Here is a 15,838-nt window from a genome sequence, read left to right as displayed (position 1 = left end):
GGTCTCGAGTACTACACAACTAGCTGCCACACTCCACACAAACACTTGGATAATAATGACGCCGCACATTTACCTAGGTTACATTAGAGTGAGCGGACATGTAAAGTTGCTACTTACATGTTTCAAGTGATAAGCCATATTTGAGGTCTATGGATGATAGGCGAACGTTTGGATTTCCTGCCGGACAAAATGGCATGGACATCCCTCATGGATGCGTGACTTATTTTTCTTTTTTTTCTGCGACTACGACTAATACAACTGTTTGACTAAGTCTCTTCTAGTCGACTAACGTTTGGCTAGGGGGAAGCCCTACTAATCTTACACACTGGTTCTGAGTTATAGTGCACATAACTGACTACCACAATCTGCCGCACTTAAGATCGTAAAGCAGGGCAGAGTTCAGCTCCAACCCTAATCAAACACAGCTGAGTAAAGGGTCCTGCACACAGTGTGATTGTTCAAAATCCTTTGCGAATGTTGCTTGTCAGACTGTACTAATCCCCAATATAATACATGTCACACTGTAAGATAACAGTTGTCATTAATGTCAGTCTGTATGAAAGTCAAGGCGCGCTAAAAATGGATGCACGCAAGAAAACTCGTCCGGTGTTTTTTATCATCAATGAATGAAGCGTTCGGTGACAGTGAGTTGAATTACACGCGGGACTGAAATGACAGCCACTAAGAAATCTCTAGCTCTCGTTTTGGTCATAGTTTGTCTTGAAAAAATCGAGATATTTGAAGGTTGTCGTTGGAGAAGTCACACTGCAGGATTGTGCGCACTGCCAGAATTTCGTCTGAGGTAAAATTTGATCGCAGCGCTCATTATTCGGCTACCGGTGAACATGTCAAACTAACGTTCAAAGACTTCAGATTTTAGCTTAGGATCAGAGGAATCTTTTAGGAAAATTTGTCTCAGGCGGCCAAATCGTGGCCAAAATCGCACAATGTGTAGCTGGCTTAAACTAATCAAGATGTTAAGCGTTACTAGAAAGCCACACACAGGTGAGTTTTCATCAGGGTTGGAGCAAAACTCTTCCAAGACTGACGCTGGCCAGCCCTTTGCTCCACCATTTCAGTGTAGGAACTTGAATCAGAAGTGTGTCAAAAGACTGGTTGCGTGCACAAGTGAGTTTGTCACACAGTGCTAAGCAAGCGAGTTCAGTGCGTGTGCGAGTTTCTTCAACCTTCACGCACAAACACATGACCGCTTACCCTCAACCTCACAACCTCATTATTGCAGTCCTTAACCTGAGCCATAGCATCGGAGGAGACCGCCTGCCGCAGTCTGACTCTCTGAAGGCCTGACATTTGACTCAGTGGATCCATTATAAACCAGTTAAACAGTTTCCAAACCTTTAACAGCAATATCGGCCGTAGTTAAAAAGGACTTTGTACATTTATAATGGATCACTGTAGAGCATGTGAGTGAATGGGCAGGCCATTTCTATTTTATTCCCTCATAAATGTTGCTTTTTGTTGGAATGGGTCATTTGTTTGGATCATTAATTAAGACGAACTAACACAGCAAAATTAATGCAAGATACGAGACATTTGATTCTAATGCATGTGAAAGATTGTTGTTCAAATGAATGTATTGAATATCGTCCCCCATTGCAAGTGCATTTCATTTTAACTACTATTTTAACTCATTTAAAAAAATAAATAAACTGAGAGACAAGGCTAAATAATTTTCTCTGGTAATCAACAGATCCACAGAAGCTTTTTTATACTCCTCTGTTCGTAGAAGTAGGGCTTATTCAACTTCTTTCCTACATTTAGATATGTGGGCAAATGCATTTGTCTCAGTGCATGCATTGTTTTAGTTGGGCAGGGTCACCGCTAGCTTAGCTTACCATAATGAATAGAATCCTTTGTTGCCAGCTAGCATGTCCTGAGTAAAAGTGATCCAAAAAAAAAAAACACCTTATGGGAAAGCACAGGCGAAGCACTGCTACTTGGGTGCAGAGATATCATGGTCAACAGCCGGAGGGCATGAGGATGAGTCCTCCGGCTGTTGAGCTATCGCAGTGTGTTGCGTGATATCTCTGCACTCAAGTAGCAGTGCTTCGCCTGTGCTTCCCCATAATATAGTCCCAAGTCAATATCTGCCTAGGAAATTGCCTAGTCTTAATCTGCATCACTATTTGTACTCGTTGTGAATACGCAGGCCACAAGAGGTAATTAGGTAGGTGTTTTTTATTTGGATCGCTTTTACTGGGGACATGCTAGCTGGCAACATAGGATTCCATTCATTATGCTAAGCTAAGCTAGCGGCGACCCTGCCAAACTAAAACAATGCATGCACTGAGACAAAAATGCATTTGCCCACATATCTAAATGTAGGAAAGATGTTGAATAAGCCCTATTTCTAAAAACGCTGAAGTGTTCCTTTAATGAGGTCGGCTGCAGTGAATGAACAGGTATTATTTGATCTGTTGATGAGGTGTGTGTACATGAGTAACTCTTAAGGTGTGTTTGGTTAAATATGTATCTGGCTCTTGTGTTCACCCCCAGGTCCAGTCACTTCCCCAGTCGCACAGTGCTAAAGTAAGCAGAACCCTCACTCTGGTGTTATCTTCATTATGGTGACATAACCATGCTGTAGTCTCTTCAACCCTTGCATGCAGTGCTGCTTTACATTCTCTCTGCAAAACATTACGTCAGTGTGACCTTTTTAGAAATAACTTTAGGTTATGGTTGTAACCCAAGTTCTCTGAGGAAGATGCGTGTGGTATGGGACTGTGTAGACTCTCCATATGACATACATCACACATTCAGGCCACTGACCCGCCCTAAACCACAAACGCCACTCATTCGAACCCTGCTCTTCTGTAAGCCGATGACAAGTAGGCCATTTTGTGTGATCTTTCTCAATGAACTGGGGTTACAACTGTAATCAGTAGTTCTCATTTCGTCAAGTTGGTTGACCTCTCACTATGGGATATGGCAAACTTGATAAGTTATTATAGACAATTAACCTAAGGTCTTTAACGCATGTACAATCCTAAAAAAAGTCATGCAGGTATGGAACAACAAGACGGTGAGTAAATAATGAAGAGAAAACTTGTTCTTTTTTTGGGGTGAACTATGCGTTTCTTTCAAGACCCTGCTTCTAGCACCGTAATGTGCGAAGTTAAATTCTTTATAATAATATAGTATAATATGAAAAAATTTAGCAGTTACAGAACATATGAACTGTTATCTAAACATCTCTGAAACCCAAACCACTCACACATCTATTTAAACTGACGTGTACACTTGTGGTGGGTGTGTAACTGTAAATGTCTGTTTTGTTACCGTGCTGTGCACATCATCCTTTATTTCCTCCACTTAATCAAGCCACTCTTCTTTAAAACATGATGAGGTCTTGGCGGTTCACGTTGCCTCTCATATTGAGCTATCTGGACCACAAACATTCAGACTCACTGTCGATCAAACACACACAACATTATTTTCTCTAGGAAACCTTGTAAACCGCATTCACCGGTTCGAACACGATAGCGATACTAACTCTAACTCTATAGCGGTTGAACAGAGCACTGCAATTATTACTCATTTAAACTACAGTCGAATTAGCCTGATGTCGTCATACTCAATTGTAGTCAGAATACGAGTCTGATGCTGCTCCATTGGGCTGTAATTATGGGGTGTTTCAACCTACCCGGGAAAGACCTCAATTGGACAGACCTACAGCCAATCAGAGCAACGCTGCACTGTGTTCCCAAGTCTGCGTTTTTTTTCCGCAGGTTGTTTTCCATGTCCGCGGGTTGGAGCGACCTCATTTATGTGGAAAAATAGACCCAGGAATGCAAATTTTAGCAGCAACCTTGCCAAAATAACACACATTTTACCCCCCAAACGCTATTTTGTTCCTGAGAAACCCCCCCCCCCCCCCCCCAGCCCCGAGAAGCTATTGGGCTTGTTTTGGGCTAGTAGTTGGCAGGTTTTGTTGTAAAAACTTGGCAACCCTGTCTGCACGTGCGCTGGAATAAATGATCTTTGCCGCCGTTTTAAGAATTTAAGGATATACGATTATTTACCAACATGATCATCATTTCTGAGAGAAATAGTGAAGGTGAATGCATATACGAATAAACTCTTTGTTTAGGATTTGAACCCAAGCTCCTTTGAGGACGTCGATGGATTACGTAACTGTTTATCATCTGTCCATCATCGTCTAAATCCCACGCTGATGATTTCATTGGTCCGAACAGTTTCTGTTTATGCATAAATGCTCCTGTATGGATCGAGTCCAGTCCGAACTGCCCGAGCTCAAATGTTGTGGGCGGGGTGGAGATCGGCTGGCATCCAGGCTACAATCGAATGGATTTCTCCCCTCATTTCGCTTCTGTCATCTGTCGTCTGTGTGGCATTTTATTCTTTCTACACGTCTCCATCGCGGTCTAAAGTACCGTGAAGATTAGTCCGTGATATAGGACTGCGTGCGACTTTCCAGTTCCTGCTGGATTTCGTCCTCTTAATAAAGCCTGAACCTCGTCATTGGTCGTATTTCTTAAACTCAATTGTTGATTAGAATAGCACACAACTCTTACTGCAAACACTGCAGAAGACTTTTAAAACTAGTGGTTGAAATAAAGTTTTGCATGAACTCAAGCAATTAGCATAATCAGCGCCCAAGTCCCACCCCTTAAAGTTCCTGAACTTCGAAAAATAACTACCTCATGAACAGGGACTTCCTGAGGGGGGGATTTTTACCCAGAACTTTATTTAGACCCTGGTTCCTGTGGTTGAAACAAACCGAGTACCACCCCAAAAAGTCCCTAGTTCATGGGGAAAGTTCCTGCAGTGGAAATGCGGCTTAAAGGGACTGAGGAGGTAGTCATTCCCCCAGTAGAAGGACCTCTAATTCCTTTACGCCTCTTGAATGATACATCTTGATGGCATCCCCTAACCCAGGGGTGTCAAAGCTTTTTTTTAACAGGGGGGCAAAACTATTACGTTTTGTCTCTTTTAAATGCACATTTGACAGTAGCTTGAGTTTGGACTATATCCTCTAAAACAGATGGACGACGCTCTTTCACTATCTTCTATCGGAGAAAAGTGAAACTGCCAATGTCCAAGAATGGCGCTGATTTGGGACCTGAGTCTGCGCAGTAGAGAGCAGGAAGTAGAACCACAATATCAAAACCCTGCACTCCTGCAGTATCGATTAGCTGGAGAACAACTCGTTATGTTGGTGTGAAATAAACAGTTGTGGACATTTAGAAACTAAAGTTAAAGCTCAAATCTCATCCCGAAAATCCCGGACAAATCTGTTGGTGCTTCACTGACAACTTCGCTCAGAGAAGCCGTCAATCTCAGCTGTCAATCATGATGTCACAACCACGTTTTTATAGCATCAAATAACTAACTAAAACCAAACTTATTAAAAAAAAAAAAAAGCAAACAATTACATCAGCGTGATAAATCTACCTAGAATGACAGCAACCATCTTTGGGGAAAAAAATATTTGTAGTGTAATTTAATTGTTTAGTTTGTCTCGCGTCACGTTAGAATACACAGAGGGGCGGGGCTTATGAGCTATACTGGGACCAATCCCCAGGGGGCGGTCGAGACCCTTTGGCTTCACTTTTCAGGACGTGGGCAGCATGCTTGGTTTGGGCACATGTACATTTATTTTCATTGACACAAAGTAAATGTTGGTGATTTGTGGATTGAAAAGTATTCTAACTGAATTGTTGCACAATGCTTCTCCAGTTTTCTGTATTAGTATTGTTAAGAAGGTCAGCTCGGTTTCATCTGGCTTTAAACTAGCATAATCACCAAGACATTTGTGGTTTGTTTTGGAGATTTCACTGGATCTCACTGTGCTGTTTAGTGGTCATATTGGTCAGCACATTTGTTTTAAACTTGCACTGTCTTTTAGGCTGAGCTAATAAATGGTCATTGTGTTGTGGTTAAAACGAATGGTGCGTTTTACATTTTGGTGTGTTTAAGGTTTCTCATATACAATAGAAATTGCATTGCTTATCAGTTATCCAGTCGTTGTCACTTATGGTTTACTGCTACACCTGGCCTTGTGTTGAGATTGTGAAAAATGCATTATTATTAAATTATGCATGGGGAGCCACATGTATTATATTTTAATAGACTAGCTGCAGGCCATTTGGACTTCATCCCCGGGCCAGACTTTGGACAACCCTGCCCTAACCAGTAAGACAAATCTTACATACCTCTCCTCCTCTCCAGACTTGAATGCCGCTGGGAATTCAAATTCCAGACTAGCAAAAACCAGTTTGATGCGGTTGGTTTCAGACATTGTGGATAAAATGATTCCCATCATACCAGAGAAATGAAATCTCTTTTAATATTCATACTATTCCCAATAACAGTGGATTCCCTGGCCATAGCTACACCACTCTCCTCCAACTCAATATGATTGTGATTGTTTTCAGAGTGTGAGGATAAAGTCTTACAGGTAAAAATGCATAAAACAGACTGGACACAGGAGTGCCAGTGCGTCTGTGCCTAGTAGCATGTCTGGTTCTTTCAGTAAAATGGACAGCAGACACTGTGCATTTTCTTTTGTGGTGATCATATCTACAACAGGCCTAATCTTTTCCATATCTACACTGTTACATCCAAGTCTTCACTCATCCAGGAATGGGATTCAAATCCCTACAAACTGCGCAGAGTTCGAAGTAGTTGATATACACACTTTAGAGAGAAAGAGGTCATGTCCCATTTACTGTCCGATCCTTAATGGCTTCTCCCCAGTCGTGCATTACTGTGTCTGAGGTGATGAACCTTGTGGTTTATCCCATCATTGAACCACCCTTCAGGAGACTTTTTGTTCCTCCAGATGTGCAGTGCTGTAGGCATCGAGCTGACACTCAGACTTATCTGCATAAATGTCTGGAGGGATTTGACTTTTAAAAATGTCACCCATCTCTATCTGGAAATGAGTCCTAACATTTCCACTGCCTCAGCCAGTATTTAACAGTCTCAGACAAAGACAAAAGGACACCAGTGTCCTCAGACTAAACTGGTTCAAGCTATTCTGAAATCTTATCCTCTTCTGTTGCAATGCGGATGCTTGATAAGTATCCAAGTGCAGCCCCATGAACACAATTTACTTTGAGCAAGAGAGGTTTTTCTAGGATTATGACCATCCATAATGCTTGTAAGTGTGCCCTTAAAAAATGTGTGAAAGGGTCAAACATATTTGGTAAAGATGCAAGAGGCTTGAGGTAGTCAGAATGGAAAAAATAAGAATTTGTAAACTCTGAGATTATGTAAAATCGTAGATTTTGTGTAAATATGCATCAGTAGAGGTAAACCAGTCACCTCTAAGCACAGATTTCAGATATTCAGAATATTGGTTGACAAATCATTTCTGTATTAACACTTTAAGTCTTGATTTAGTCTAAGACTGCATCTACATTAAGTCTTTAAGTTCTGAGATAACTGTTCAAAGCTCCAGATGCCGAACAGAGAAAAGGCCTCATTGCTTCTTGACAGAGTTGCCATTCAGATTCATGCGGCATGGGGACAAACTTTGTGTGAGTTGGCCCCTTGTCCATTGGGACTAATGAGTTGGCTGCCATGGAGGACCTTAATGAGTCAAAGGTCCGGGACAATGTTCCCAGTTGTTCCCCCGACAATGACCCTGGTCTTCCAAAGGAGTGAAGACTTCACATCAATGCAAGCATTCCTGTCCTGTAGAGTAGTGGTTCTCAAAACCTGTCCTGGGGACCCCCAACCAGTGCACATTTTGAATGTCTCCCTCATCTACACATGATTCATATTATCAGCTCATTAGTAGAATCCGCAAGACTTGAATTGGCTGTGTCTGATGAGGGAGACGGTCCCCAGGACAGGTTTGAGAACCACTGCTGTAGAGCACATTTGGAGAGGGTTTGTTTTAAAGGTTCAGTGTGTTAGCCTGACAAGCCAGACCCACATCAAGATGTTTGGTCTGGAAACTCACCATTGACGGCTCAATCCGAGGGGCGGATAAACGGTTGTCTTTCAAAATCCCTCTGCACGCGATAGGATAGCGCTACAACCAACCAGAGCAACGAAGGTGAAGCGGAGCTCGCTGACAGATTAAACATTCGCCGTATCCGGTCGGCAAAACACAGAACACATCTTCCCTTTTTAAGAATGACTTCAGTGCCGTTCTTTGTTCTTTTCTCAGAGAAAAGCTTAACTCCAAGTCTTCCAGAGTCGCGGTCAAAGCTGATTCGAAAGACCGCCGTTCGCCAGTTTCTGTGTTTACTAGAAGCACGCAAACGCAACTCGGCCGTCGTCATTATGGCCCCGCCCACCAACTCTATACACCATGTGATTGGCCCGGCAAGAGTTAGGCGAATACAGCTCAGAAGTGTATTGAGAGTTGCTAGACGACACTCGCGGGCAGATTAGATTTGCTGCCGCTAGGGTGCATCTAGATTTCTAGGCTAGCAGTGTGTAGTATTTATGAATATAATATACATAGTTATGTTTTCAGTGGTGTATAAAGACCTTACATAATGGATCGTTGTTTTTATTACCTTAGAATGAGGCATTTCTCTCTACATACATCGAGGGTCCCCTTACAGTGAAGTCTCCATTTTGTGCCGCCATGTTTCTAAACGGACAAACTATTCTACAGAGCCCTAGTCACTCTCAGCTCTCTCTGACGACTACATTTTTGTCCTGTGTTGGCCCCGTAGCTTCTCTTTCTGCTTTGAAAACTGCTTGTGCAATTCACAACCCCGACACTAGATGTCGCTGAAATGCACAAACTGCATCTTTTAATGAAAGCAAAAAATCAAAAGTGCTAGTGTGGGATTAGTATGTTTAGTGCCTAAGCACAGTGGATAGATGACGTGTAGGTCCTTTGCTGTGATGCCGTTTGGACAAAGGCGCCTTTACAGAAGCCATGCGTATTCAACTGGTCAAAATCTTTGCTATTTTCAGTGCTGGTAAGCCTGTTTGCAAGAAAGCACATTGTTCCATGTCTATGATGGGGCGGGCAACTCTGGCCCTCGAGGTCCACTGTCCTGAAGAGTTTTGTTCCAACCCTGATCAAACTCACATATCTGTGACTTTCTAATAATGCTGAAAACCTTGATTAGTTTGTTCATGTGTGTTTGATTAGGGGTGGAGATAAACTTGGAACTTGGTAAAGCCGCTCATTAGCGATCGTGCCACCGGCCTCGCTCCATTCCCACGGCTCTTGGCCCCGCCCTGCTCGCTACAAATAGTGTTTTTTCTCTCACTGTAGGAAAATGCCTAGCTTGACAAACAAAGAATATGTGTAGATGCCATAAGTAGAAAATGAAGTGCTGAGTCTATGCAGTAGTTCATGTAGAGAAGGTGCAGAACTTCCTTAGTGCTTCTGGTCCTGGATTACCCCTGATGGCCCCAATCTCTCTTATTTGACAAACCAATTTCAGGTTTTGGAGTCTACTAGCAAGCTGATGAGTTGATTCAGATATGCTTGATTAGATAACTATACAGAATGTGCAACAGATATGGGTCCAGGGTTGAAAACCAGAGCCCTAGTGTACTGACCAATGATCTAAAGATGTGGTAGTTAAGTTTGCGCTCGTTAAGCCTGGCATCACGCGTCACTGTTTCTGGGTTCAAACTCTCTATCAGATGCCAAAAGCAAGCAACAAATTGTGCTTACACTTAATGTGTACTAACAAAATACCCTGATCCAACTTTTATCTTCATACCACAATCTCTATCGGCCGGATTGTGAATAATCTTTTCTGAATTGTAAAATATTGGTGTCTGGGACACCATAAGTAGTTTACACCATGAGTTTTTAAAAGCTTAGCTTAAAATTGTGCAATAAATGAATAGTCCTGATGTACAGCTGTTGAGATAGTATTCCCTCTTAAAATGGAGTAGAGGCTCGGACCTGGAAACAGGATTCATGGCATCACAACTTAACTTCACGAATGGCCACACAGTTGCATGTACCATAATGAGATGAGTAAGGCCCCGTCCACACGGAGACGCGTTTAGTTGTATACATAAAAATTTGGTATCGTATCAGCGTTTCGTCCAGCCGGATCCAGCGTTTTAGGAGCCTGAAACCGGTAATTTTTTTAACCGGGTCCCAAAGTGGATAAATCTGAAATTGACACCCTTGCGCTTTCGTTTGTACAGCCAATCCGTATATATATTTTGTGAAACGGTGCTTCTTCTCTGCTTTAGTGTATCTCTGTTGCTGAATTACAGCGCCACACACTGGTCTGGCATGTGTACTACATCGTTTTGAGTTGGGTTCAGTTGTTTTGTGTGTACGCAGATATTTCTTGATATGGAAAGCTCTGGCTTTGTGTGGATGTGGCCTCGGTCAACCAAAATAGAGCTGACTTTGTGCTTACAGTATGTATCTGCATCCTCAAATTCAAAGCATACATTTTAGCCAGTAAAAAGGGGGAAATGCTTTAAAAAATAAAATGGATTCCAGCATCTCTGAATAATGGGGTTTTGTCACACCTAGTGTGACTTTATGATTGTTGTTTTGATTATTTGAGCTCATGGTAATATGTTAACGCATGCTGATGGTTCACATGTCTTCATGTTTTGCTGCATGAACTAACCGTTGACCTTTACACTGCTTGGCATGTGTGTTTTTGTGTGTCTGTGAACTCTTTCCTGAAATCTTTCTAAACTATACTCATCCACACCGGACTGTGTCGAAGGAATCGCTCTGCTCTGAGAGGGAGACTGTTTGTCCGCCTTGTGTCCTGTTGCTGGTTACCCTGAGACTGTGTCTGGGATGGCTTCTGTCTCACTGTGGTTTGTGTGTGTGTTTCAGGTTCCCCTGAGTGCAAGTATGTCTCAAGTGCGTCTCCACTCCTCTAATCCTAACCTATGTGCGGAGTTGGCTGATTATCAACCGCCTGTCACACGTCTGACTGACAGTATCGACAGCGCCAGTGACTACATCAAACTGCAGGAAGATTTCTGCATCATTGCACAGAAAGGTGAACAAAACCTTCATGCCAGTGTCTCCTGCACAGCAGGTCACTGAATGTACATTGTATTACAAAATAGTAGCAAAATAACACGTCTATGATTTTTGATTCTATGATGAGTCGGTTCTTTTAGTGAATTGTTAAAAAAGAATCACAAACTCTAAAAGTCTAATGAATTTACTGGAAATTAATCTGTGAGCTCATTAACTGTTTACTGTTATGTATATTTAAGTTTGCCAGATTAAAGATAAAAAACTGTTTTATTGTTATGTAGTCATGCATTACATTCTTCTTGTTTTTGGAGGATCACTGGGTTCTGTTGGAAACGCTGCTTCAGGCAGTCAGTTACTCACTGAAAAACAAAAGGTGCTGTTCTTGAGTGATAGCGGATGACAAGTCCAGGCCACAGGTTCTGACCCAGAGACAAAGCCTGGCGGAGTTTGTAAGCACTCAGCATGAACTTATGTGTGTGTGTGTGTGTGTGTTTGTTGCAGTGCACTCTCTTCTGAAGTCTGCCTTCAACACAGTAGCCATAGAGAAAGAGAAGATTAAACAGGTGCTGTCTGAACAGGAGCAAACCGGCCAATCAAATCAGATTTTGACCCTCCGCCGCTCCCTGTCACAGGTCTGCTCCGCCCACCACACATTGTTACTGTTATAATCGGGGGGAAACTTACACTTTTATTTGTGTAGGATTTATTTTTACACCAACATGTGACTTTATCATTAGTTTATGTTTTTGTAAAACTTCATCTCATGGATACACTACCATTCAAAGGTTTGGAGTTAGTAAGATTTTACAGTTTTAAAATTTTATACAGCAAGAATGTATTAAATTGATCAAAAGTGACAGTAAAGTAGGATCCTAGTTGATCCGCGATCCATTCGGACTAGCCGCTTTCGGGTATTAATTGCAAAGTTTAACAATCATAGAGTAAAAGGTTTTTTTTTCACGCTTTGTAATGCCGATTTACACATTAAATCGATTTTAAAACATTTAAACAAAATATGCGAAAGGAATAAGTTTGGTTCAGCCGCACACACAGAGAAATTCGCGTTTCAGATGGCGAGAAAACAACAAATTGATTCCTCTTTTGCATCTCCTTACCATTGAACACATACACATCAAAATACACATCGAGTTTTCTTGTAAACACAGTCAATTATGTTTTTAGGGAAAGTAAAGAGTTGAGAGAGCGCTCTGATGTGTTTCATTATATTGGATCCGTGTGTCAGGTCTTAAAGTGACCTAATAAACCTGCTGCTGTTTGTCGTTAATGATAATCGCACAAAAAAAAACACAGTTTACAAAAGAAAAAATTAATCTATATTTCATTTATGCACTGAACACTATAGTTTAGGCCTAATTATTACATTTCTGTACCTCAATACTACAGTTAGACCTTACTTGTTATATTGCATTTATCTTTATATTATTTATTTTCTTTCAAATAAGAAAAATTATCCGATCCGTGACTCAAAAACCATAATATGACCCGAACTGTGATTTTTGTGATCTGTTGAACAACTACAGTAAAGACTTATGTTACAAAAGTTATTTTGGCTGAACTTTCTATTAATCAAAGAAATAAAAATGACCGTTTCCACAGAAATGATAGTGTTTCAACATTGATAATAATCATAAATGTCTCTTGAGATGTAAACCATCATGTTAGAATGATTTCTGAAGGATCATGTGACACATCAGTGCTGAAAATTCAGCTTTGATCACAGGAATAAATTACATTTGACTATATATTAACATAGAAAACAAGTATTTTAAATTGTAGTAATATTTCGTAATTTAAACTGTATTTTTAATAAATGTTTAAATAAATGCAGCCTTGGTGAGCATAAAAGACCTCTTTTAAAAGTCTTACCCCCCACAAATGGTTGAACGGTAGTGTAGAATCGGATTTACAGTTCCATCCTCTAGCCGAGAACCAGATTTGTTATAAAACTGAATTAATTTGATGTAAATTAATGTCTCAAGGTCCAGATTTTTTTCGACCCTTCATACACTCATGTGCTCATTTGTTCTGGATGATTCTGTTGTTTAGGCCTTGTCCCAGAATGTTGAGCTAAAGACCCGTCTAAACCGGATCCACTCGGAGTCGGTTCTGTCCGAGCAGGTCGTCAGTGTCAACATCATCAGCAGTCCCGACGAGGTCTGATATTCCTCTGCTCTGACCACACTTCCAGGTCAATTCTTTGGTCATTGGACAAAAGGCTGGTCAGGATAGAAAAGAAGACTCTTTACTTTTTGTTTTTCGGTTGAGAAATTCATGAACCCTGTTTATTATAGGGTTAAAAAGCTACTTTTTTCTGAACACAGTCACTCATTAAGCTTGAAAGATCACGTTTGCTGAATCAGAATCAGATGGAAAGTGACACTGTACTCTGGCCTCATTCTCTTTGGCTGCAATACAACCAAACGGAGCAATCATTGGACCTAATGAGTCCCACGAGAGGCTGCCCGTGCGGATCAACCATGTGTTTAACTATTGGCAACAGACATTGTGTTTCAAGGCCTTCGCTTTCCACAAGACTTAACTCCTTCAGGCTTTTGTGTTCCTTCCATCAGGTTGCATGTCCTTGAATACAAGTGGCTGTGATAAATTTCAGCTCTGTGAAGCAGCAAGATTATCTACTTCAGTATAGTTATTTTTGGCCTGGGTTTGTGCCTCATATTACTACTGATTATACAGAAATCTGATCAGATTGAAATATCGGTAATAGAGATCCTTTCGCTCTTTCATCATGCTGCCTGTAGCTGAGGTCACAGGTTTGAATGAACGGTGGAGAATAAGGAATAATACCAGACAGTCCTTTAACTGTGTGTGTGTGTGTGTTTTGTAGGCAGGTGAGCCGCTCCACGTGGGCATCCCTCTCTCTCAGCAGGTGTCCAATGAGAGCAGACTCTCCATGTCAGAGTCGGTGTCTGAGTTCTTCGACGCTCAAGAGGTGCTTCTGTCCGCCAGTTCATCAGAGAACGAGGTGAGAAGTGTGTTTGTGTGTGTGTATGTGTGTGGGCATGTTTTTGTGACATATGAGGACACAAATGTGTATAATGGCATTGGTATGACACAGGTATTACAAGGAGAGGGTGACAAAAGAGGACATTGGCTATGTCCCCTGTGATATAAGGTTCGTTGTGTGAAAGGAAGGAGACAGGGGTCGGCTTTGACTGGGACTCGCTCTCTTTATTCAGTATTTCAATGAACAAAACAACAAACGCTCAGTGGCGTATCTCTCTATTTCCTCGATGTGGATCACTCCTTTTCAGTTCAATAAGGTTTAGATTCTCAGGTTCTCTCAGTCAGTCACTCGCGAAGTCCCAGTCCAACTCTCTCCCAACTCTCTCCCGGCCGCGGCTTAAATGCGCTCTCTCCACGGCAATCACTGCAATCAGAAACAGGTGTTCGTCATCTGTGCGTGACCTACTTACCTGCCGCTCCGCTCTGCTCTCTCTCTCCCGCTGCAGACCTCGCAGAACCACGCCCCCTCCGCCACATACCCCACTTTTCAAAATGCTTATAAATCATACAGGATGAGGTTTTTTTTTAGAAAGTAAAAATGCAGAATGTCTCCTGTGATGGGTAGGTTTGGGGGCAGGGGCAGTGTGTGTGTGTGTGTGTGTATGTGTGTGTGATGGGTAGGTTTAGGGGCAGGGGCAGTGTAAGGGGATAGAAAATACGGCTTGTACAGAATAAAAACCATTACGCCTATGCAATGTCCCCATATGTCACAAAAACAAATGTGTGTGTGTGTGTGTGTGTGTTTTTTATCTCAAAGACAACAGTTGCACGCTACTGCTGAGTGCAGACGGTGAAATATAATACAATTTATTTGCACTTGTATACATCATATACAAAAGTTTGGAGTCGATACAGTGGCGTAACTTAATAATGATGGCCACCTGGGCTGCACAGTTGTGAAGCAAACACACACTGCGCTCGTGTCTAGAAGGGAACCCAATATAAGCAAATTATCTGCCTAACCTTTCATTTCTTATCAGTTTCTTATATTAAATTGAACAGTTCTCTTTGCACGTGTAAAATTGTTATTACACTGATGGTCGTTAGCTTTTTAATTATATTATCTAATAATGGTACCTCAGCTGGCAAACCATTAGGTAATAAATAAGGCTATTTAAAGGGAATGACTGCGGTGGGGAGTTTGGTCAATCTATGGCAGCGATACAGCAAATAGTTTAGTGTATTTAGTGTGTGTGGCTACCATGTCAGAAGCTGCGATTCAAAATATAAGCTTTTAGATCCTGTTGTTGGTCTGACTTTGCAAAGACAAACTCGACAGAGCGACCCCCTTAGCCCCGAAATTCAGCTGCTCAGGTCTCCTTGTTCTTTCTTTTTTCTCCACCATAATAGATGTTGATTATGTTTTGCGTGTTGTGCTTTTATTGAGTAGGTCATCCAATAACAGGAACTTAGTGATCGGGCAATCAACCCTGGTTGTGGAGTAAATGAAGACACTATAGCAAATATATTTATTTGCATGATAATATACAGCGATCTGGCATAACATTATGACAGGTGAAGTTAATAACACTGATGATCTCTTCATCACGGCTCCTGTTAGTGGGTGGGATATATTAGGCAGCAAGTGAAAATTTTGTCCTCAGAGTTGATGTGTTAGAAGCAGGAAAAATGGGCAAGCGTGAGGATTTGAGAGAGTTTGACAAGGGCCAGATTGTGACGGCTAGACGACTGGGTCAGAGCATCTCCAAAACTGCAGCTCTTGTGGGCTGTTCCCGGTCTGCAGTGGTCAGTCTCTATCAAAAGTGCTCCAAGAGGAACAGTGGAGAACCGGCCACAGGGTCATGGGCGGCCAAGGCTCATTGATGCACGTGGGGAGCGAAGGCTGGCCCG

At 41.8% G+C, this 15,838-nt stretch overlaps 1 protein-coding gene across 11 annotated transcripts in view; it reads left to right on the top strand.

Moving 5' to 3' along the window:
- The window catches only part of osbpl6 (oxysterol binding protein-like 6), a 90,468-nt gene that overhangs the window by 50,727 nt on the left and 23,903 nt on the right, over window positions 1–15,838 (top strand). For 5 of the 11 annotated variants that reach the window (XM_067443133.1, XM_067443139.1, XM_067443134.1 and 2 more), the window contains 5 exons: window positions 2,518–2,550; window positions 10,790–10,958; window positions 11,444–11,574; window positions 13,010–13,117; window positions 13,809–13,946. In XM_067443133.1, coding sequence (XP_067299234.1) covers window positions 2,518–2,550; window positions 10,790–10,958; window positions 11,444–11,574; window positions 13,010–13,117; window positions 13,809–13,946 — 579 coding nt within the window. The remainder of the gene's footprint in view (window positions 1–2,517; window positions 2,551–10,789; window positions 10,959–11,443; window positions 11,575–13,009; window positions 13,118–13,808; window positions 13,947–15,838) is intronic. The other 6 variants (XM_067443141.1, XM_067443137.1, XM_067443140.1 and 3 more) reach the window with 3 other exon arrangements.

The sequence above is a fragment of the Pseudorasbora parva genome, chromosome 5, assembly GCF_024679245.1.
Source record: "Pseudorasbora parva isolate DD20220531a chromosome 5, ASM2467924v1, whole genome shotgun sequence".
Classification (NCBI taxonomy): Eukaryota; Metazoa; Chordata; class Actinopteri; order Cypriniformes; family Gobionidae; genus Pseudorasbora; species Pseudorasbora parva.
Note: the sequence above shows the minus strand (reverse complement) of the source record. Positions and strands in the feature narration are given on the sequence as shown.